Source organism: Branchiostoma belcheri, unplaced genomic scaffold, assembly GCF_001625305.1.
Source record: "Branchiostoma belcheri isolate BF01 breed outbred unplaced genomic scaffold, Haploidv18h27 scaffold61, whole genome shotgun sequence".
NCBI classification, from domain to species: Eukaryota; Metazoa; Chordata; class Leptocardii; order Amphioxiformes; family Branchiostomatidae; genus Branchiostoma; species Branchiostoma belcheri.
The window spans coordinates 1,536,716-1,543,485 of NW_017804254.1; the positions used below are offsets into that span (position 1 = coordinate 1,536,716).

General features: G+C 43.9%; 1 protein-coding gene across 1 annotated transcript in view; it reads left to right on the top strand.

The window, feature by feature from the left end:
• LOC109482917 (E3 ubiquitin-protein ligase MARCH5-like) overlaps positions 1 to 6,770 on the top strand; it is a 14,798-nt gene that overhangs the window by 3,820 nt on the left and 4,208 nt on the right. The window contains exons 2-4 of the mRNA XM_019785806.1: positions 4,317 to 4,522; positions 4,862 to 5,089; positions 5,459 to 5,565. Of these exons, the coding sequence (XP_019641365.1) occupies positions 4,317 to 4,522; positions 4,862 to 5,089; positions 5,459 to 5,565 (541 nt within the window). The remainder of the gene's footprint in view (positions 1 to 4,316; positions 4,523 to 4,861; positions 5,090 to 5,458; positions 5,566 to 6,770) is intronic.

Below are 6,770 nucleotides of genomic sequence, written 5' to 3' on the forward strand. Positions count from 1 at the left end.
GATAGAAAGGGAGGTTAGCCTTCTGCGCTCGGCCCAGGAGACGTCGGTGCCATCCTTCCGTATCGTTGTTGGTCCTGATCGTTCGTCAGAAGATGGACCAACTCGATGGTGGCTGGAGGCGGCTGACGATCCACTGGCTGTCCACGTAGTCCATCAACTCCCGGAGTGCTGGAGTTGCGGCATTCCTCTGGAGTCGCAGGGACATCGGGACGACGTGTTCACTGGGCAGGAACGGCAGGGCAAGGACCTTGGTGGCGTCGTCGTGGATGTACGCCCTCTGGAGTCCCAAGTTCAAAAGGAAAGGCCCGTGTGATATTTGAACTTAGATGTATCAAGTTCTAACAGTTATCACACGGGTTTCCAAAAAGTTGTGTAGAATAATAACTTCATAAAAGGGATCCCATAAAAGTGTTCTTAATAATTGCACCGTTCGCATTACACCAGACGTATATTTTTTATAACTTGATCACACATACTTTAAACTTTATTCATTCAACCAACCTTGCAGTACACACATGCATTTGCATTGAACTGAATTGTGTTGATCTTACATTTTAAAATTTGGAAAACACTTAGAAGAATTGATAACATTTAACAATTAAAAAGATATCATATTACATCCCATTGCGATCATCATAACAGTATAAGTACGTCAATAGTTAAAATCTTCTATCTGCGGATACAATGGACACAACAACGACAAAACAGAGGTACATATATACATACTGGCAATGTACATATGATGCCTTTCCTTGACATGACATACAGCGGCGTAGTGAATTGGTCTCATGTGCGTGCGTTTGTCGTGTCTTGAGAAGACCATTCATCATAAGCGGCTTTGCCACATTTCCTTGTTGAAAATGCTGTATTTGTTGTCGGGGTTATATACTACTACACCTGGGGTGATACGGAATGCCCTTGTAGTTGTTACTTGTTCATAATCAAAATCTTTAACAGTACGTAGAGACGGTGCGGTGTGTTTACTAGTATTCTGATATCTAACGTCAAGGAGAATGTGGAGAAGCTATTGCGCCGACGTTGTAAGAGGAAAAACCTAAGCCGTCTGCATAAAGTTTGCTTGGTGGCCTATGACGCTACCGAGATAGCGCTGAGCTCTCGCCGGTCTGTCTGCCAGGCGGCGTAATGTAACCCAAAGACGCTTCCCACGCAATGCATTACGGTATAGCTTGGGTAAGAAAATCCGCCATATTGTTCCCCAAACTACCACAGGCACGGAGTGAAGTTTATAGCGGAAATGTAGTCTTATTTCTCAAATACTAAGTAATGGCATGTGGGATATTTGATGTCATATGAACGGTATTTAGTGAGAAAACAAACAGGGAAAGGTGTAACAGTATAGCATTCGCTTATGTAAAGTAAAGGGCGTCGGCTTTGTTGACGATTTTTGCTGTGTTTGTGTGAAAACGCCAAATTTGTGGCAATTAAGCTTTATTAAGAAATATTAACAGAAAGCAAAATTTGTTCGCAAAGACCAAGCAGATTAGTATGTGTTACGTAGTTTCTTAGCAGTCTTGCTTCAGATCACAGCAAGCGAGGCACACGGGGCGCCGGTTGTCATGATGTCCGTATTTTGAATGGATGTTAACATAATTGTGAATACTTGATACTTTATTTGGATATCCATTAGTTGCACAAATTTATATAAAAAGTTGGTTAATGTAAGTTGGCTCGACTGAGTTCCTGTTAGTAACGTTAGTTGTTATATCGCCTTAGTAAAGTTACAAGTCACTGTTAGTAATACATGTATCCAAATTTTCTTACACGAAATGAATTCATTTCACAACAAAAAAGTCCAAGCAAAGCAAACGTGAGTTCTTCTGATTAATTAAAGTTGTCAGTAACCATAGTTGACAGAACGAGCCAGCACAACTGAAGTTCACAGCCATCATTTCAACTAGAACACAGGAATAACGAACGACTTTTAACGAAGTCCTTTTTAACCTCCTTGATACAAGCGGCGGCTCAGCAAAGTGTATAACTTGAGTCCGTACAACTTCAATTTGTTATCACGAATAATAATGACAACAATGAGAAGTTTATTGCAAATTCGTGCCCGGGGGCTAATTGCAAATTACAAACATAAAAGAACAATGAAACAGAGTATAAAATAACTAAAATCTACATGATAAAGGGTAGTTGTCTAAAGCTATAGCTATGTCTAAAACTATGTCTAAGGGTGTTGACTTCTCCTTTTAGACCATGGAAGACAATAATATCCGACAATCTCCTTGGTAGAACATAGGGGGTTGAAAGAAAGACCGACTTTAAATTTTTCTCTGTGCTCATTGGCTGCTCAGTTGATTGAATTCTTCGGTCCGGAAGCCGACCAGACTCCGGGGCGCCGACGGCGACGTCTTCAAAGGTAACCGTCTGTCAATCAAATACGTGCAGCGTGGGAATGGTGAATTCCTCGTAAACAAGAAAGGAAAAAGAGACTTTCCCAAAGCATTTCCCCTAGAACCTCCTTGCCCAAAGCAAACTACTAGTATCACATAAATCTGTCTTTATTCAGGAACAAACAGTACCAATATTAAAGCCAAACGCATTAAATAATCTATAATTCTGTTCCATTCAGGACCAAATAGTATCAATATTAAACCTCGTTATTTTTTGTCAGCGTTCATGATCAAATCGTAGCTTCACCAAATTCAGTTGCAATTTCGAGCGTCGCAGAAAATTATCAACGGCGGCCGCCGACTTCGACTCTCTAGACACGGTCATTGACCATTGTGACTTTAATAATGTACGTTTTTCTGGCAAAATGTCTGCCAGTACTTCCCGCCGCCGTGAAATCACGGGGTACGCACTAGGAATTAGCGGGGGGACCGCGTCGTGTGTGTACATCGTGCGGAGTGAAGAATTACACAGTTCCCGCCGCCGTGAAATCACTTGCGGGATACGCACTAGGAATTAGCGGGGGGACAGCGTGTAGCGAGCCTGGTGTAGCGGACCGTCTGTTGATGTGGGTGTGTGTACAACATAAGAGTTGAACATAAGGCAGATCGTAGATAAAATAGCTAAAAATAGATAAGTCAGGCGTGCTACGTGAGACATCGTCTGAATTTCAAAGACACTACTGCCGTAACTTTGGTAGTAAAAGCGGCGCCGTCGGAAAATTATCGTCCGACCATGATACACGTGCGGCGAAATATTAGCACGACGCTGTCGGCGGTCGCCCAGGTTCCGATGGGCCGGTAGTGCGGCAACCTTGCACCCGCAGTTTGGACCCGCGTACCAAACTTACCGAGGCACGCACGAAATTTTCTGGCGGCGTATGAAACTGCCCCGCACTCAGACAGGTTCCGTACGCACGGCCGATAATTTCATACGTTCCGGTGGGTTGCCAAACCGTCGGAAAATTATCGTCCGACGATGATGTACGTGCGGCGAAATATTAGCACAACGCGCCCAAAAATGCGTGTCTACCCGGCTCTTAGTGAGGAAATACACATGCGGGTAAATTTGGGACGCCTCGAGGAAATGCACGCAACGGTAGTTAGTCAGGCTCGGTCCGGCATTACGGCGTTCTGCCCTCCACTTTTGCGCCCACAAGATGCGTGTTTACTCGGTTTGTTGTGAGGAATTCCACGGGCGTGCAAGGTCAGCGCAGCGCGAGGACATACACGCGTGCGAACTCAGCACAGCCTGAGGAACAACACGCGTGCAAACAATCGCGGAAATGAGTATCGGCACGCGTGCAAACCGACGTAAGTTGAGTAACCTCACGTCGTGCAAGCCCTCATATTCGGGTCCCAGTATATACCTGGAGTTTACCGAGAAGGAATGGCTATATATTACAGTTTAATTTGTCAGGGTGTCAATACTAAAAAGTCATCTTGGCAGGCAGCACAGGTATACCAACCAAAATAAACCAATATCACAGAAAACATGTACATGTCGCAGTAGCTTAGTGGTGGGTTGTGCGTTGTCATCAGGCCTAGGAAAAAAAGTGTGTTTCCTGTTTCAGTCTTGAAAAAAATTTGGGTCGGTAGGTAACGTTAAAGGGATTACTTTTAATAATACTTATCTTTTTTTTCCTTCAGTGATCCAACTTTTATAAGATGGTTTATCAAAGTAAAACTTGCATGATCACACTTCTATTTTCAATGTCAATGTTGGAAAACCAATTGTACAACGTTTCATCACTCAGGTGTCAGATCACGGTGCTAGAATCAGCTCGAAAAATTAATGTCCCTTGCCGGGGTCCACACAAAAAAGGGCTAGAGTCGGCAGTTTTTTCTAGGGTCTGTCGGGGAACAGCAAACGTAACATTTTTCCAACCTCATTCCTTCCAGGAAAACCTGCTGGGTGTGTTTTGCGACAGAAGAAGATGACCGGGCGGCCACATGGACACAGCCGTGCCGCTGTAAGGGCACCACGCGGTGGGTGCATCGCTCCTGTCTGCAGAGGTGGATCGACGAGAAACAGCGGGGACGCAGCAACACCGTCGTGTCTTGTCCACAGTGTAACACCGAGTACAGAATCGTATTCCCCAAATTGGGTGAGCCATTTTGATGTACTGTCACTCACTTTAAGTAAATTTTCATAGTAATATCCATTACATGTAACTGTGTGTTTTGAATTAGTCTTTGAGCTTTTTGCTGTCGCTGTGTAGAGCTTTTTAACTCACTTTTCATGACAATAATTTGGGCATGTGCTAACCTCAATGTTGGTTCTATTTCTGTTTTGTAGGATTGTAGCTGCGACAATTTTGTGCTTTGTTGGCAGGTTTTTAAGTCATGGTTTTCTCAGAACAATATAGCCCCAGTACATCTTAGCATGCTGTTTCGTCTTGTGGCTGTTCTCACCAGTTTTGTTCGCTTCCTTGTCTTCAATGCAGGGCCTCTGATGTACCTCATCGATGTAGCTGACCGTATCGTGTACAAGGTCGTACCGTACGCTGCTGCAGGCATCGTCGTCGGGTCCATCTACTGGTCGGCCGTGTCGTACGGAGCCTTCACTGTCATGCAGGTGCTGGGGCACAAGGAGGGGCTGGACATCATCGAGAGTGTGGACCCCATTTTTCTACTGGTCACCTTACCAACAATACCCATCATGCTCATTTTAGGTTAGTTGGCTAAAGGTCATTTTAATTATGTTAACCAAAGGAAAACGTATTGTTTTTGCTCAGTTTCCTCTTCTTCTCCAAACCTTAAAGGTCAATGACCAGAACCAGACTGTCTGTTACCATGGTAACTTAGTGTTGGGTTACATCATGTCGCAATTCTATAGCATGAGGGATTTAGACTCCTGTCTGACCATACATATGAATGTGTTTGAGTAAGAATTAACAGAGCAGACCATATGCGAAAGTAAACATCATGAATTTGCTTTGCAAATGTTACCTTACGTACGTGCATCACAACTGCACATACACATGTGGGACTGTGAGATGGCTTATTGTTGTTGCCTGAAAGTTGAACTCTTGTTGTTACAGCTAAGATGATCCATTGGGAGGACTATGTGTTAAGAGTGTGGCGTCGGCACTCCTCAAAGATTCCCCTGCTCAACTACCTGTTCCCATCCAGACAGGAGAATAGACAGGTAGGTGGACATATCACAGGTCAATAATGCTGTACAAATCATTTTACATTCAGCTTAACAATAACATTCAGCCTAGAAAAGGTTGATCAGCTTGAAAAATTCATGTCCCTTGCAGGGATCTATAACAAGACTGGCAATGAAAACATACATTGCCATGGCGACGGTGGTTGCTGTTAGGGTTATTGTTTGCATGGCACTGCCATCATTTCATGATTTTTTTCTAGACAGATACAGTACACTCCTCCCCTGAGTGCATAGTGAACGAGCCCCGGGGTCACAGAAAGTATGACCATCTGGGGCAGGCAGGTCTTCAGGGTTCCAGGAATGCGGGCATAGATGTGGATCAGAGAAATGCCTGTGGACATTCCGCATGCCTGTGGACATTCCGCTTGCCTGTGGACAAAAATGCCTGTACAATTCCTAGAATTCTTATTTTATCTATTTAGAAATAGTAGCAATGTCGCCTGTATGTAGAGCAGAATTAGGTAGATGCTTGGTCCAAATGGGCACAACCTCACACTCCCTTCAAATGGATGCTCTCCTCTTACAGCAAAGCCTTCCAACAAATACCCGTAGACTAACTTTACTGCAACGTGTTAAAGGTGCCCTAAGCGATATCAGGGCATTAAAATAGGAAATATTTAGAACAAGACAATCTGTATGGTATTGACACATACCACCAAGTATCAGCACATTTGCATCATTATTTCATACGTTTGGCGTTTGAAGCAGCACAGAAACTAGCCCAGAGACAAGTTGCTTGATTTATCAGGGCCTCCATTTAATCGGCCCAAAAATCCACCAAGTAACCGTTTCCCGTCGACAATTTTCGGGAACTTCCGCGAAAAATGGAACGCGCTGCCTTGGTTCCATGGATCGAACGCAAGAGTTCGAAACCGATTGACTTCAAATTTGACGATTTTTGAATGGTCAGAACCTTGTATTCAATTCCTCTTTTTGTATATACTTGAATGTTATCATAACACTTATTATATCGCATGTGGTAGCCACATTCATACAGTTTCTCATACCAACGGAAACGAATTTTATGACATTACGCGAAATGTATCAATATGTAGCGGAAACTCAGGATGACCTGCAGTTCGACTGATTCAGCGCGTTCGTGGTTAACCACGTGACTCGTCCTCGGCTCTGGTCGGAAGAAGTCGGAAGTGTTCGCGAGCGCTCGGAAATTTCAAAAATGG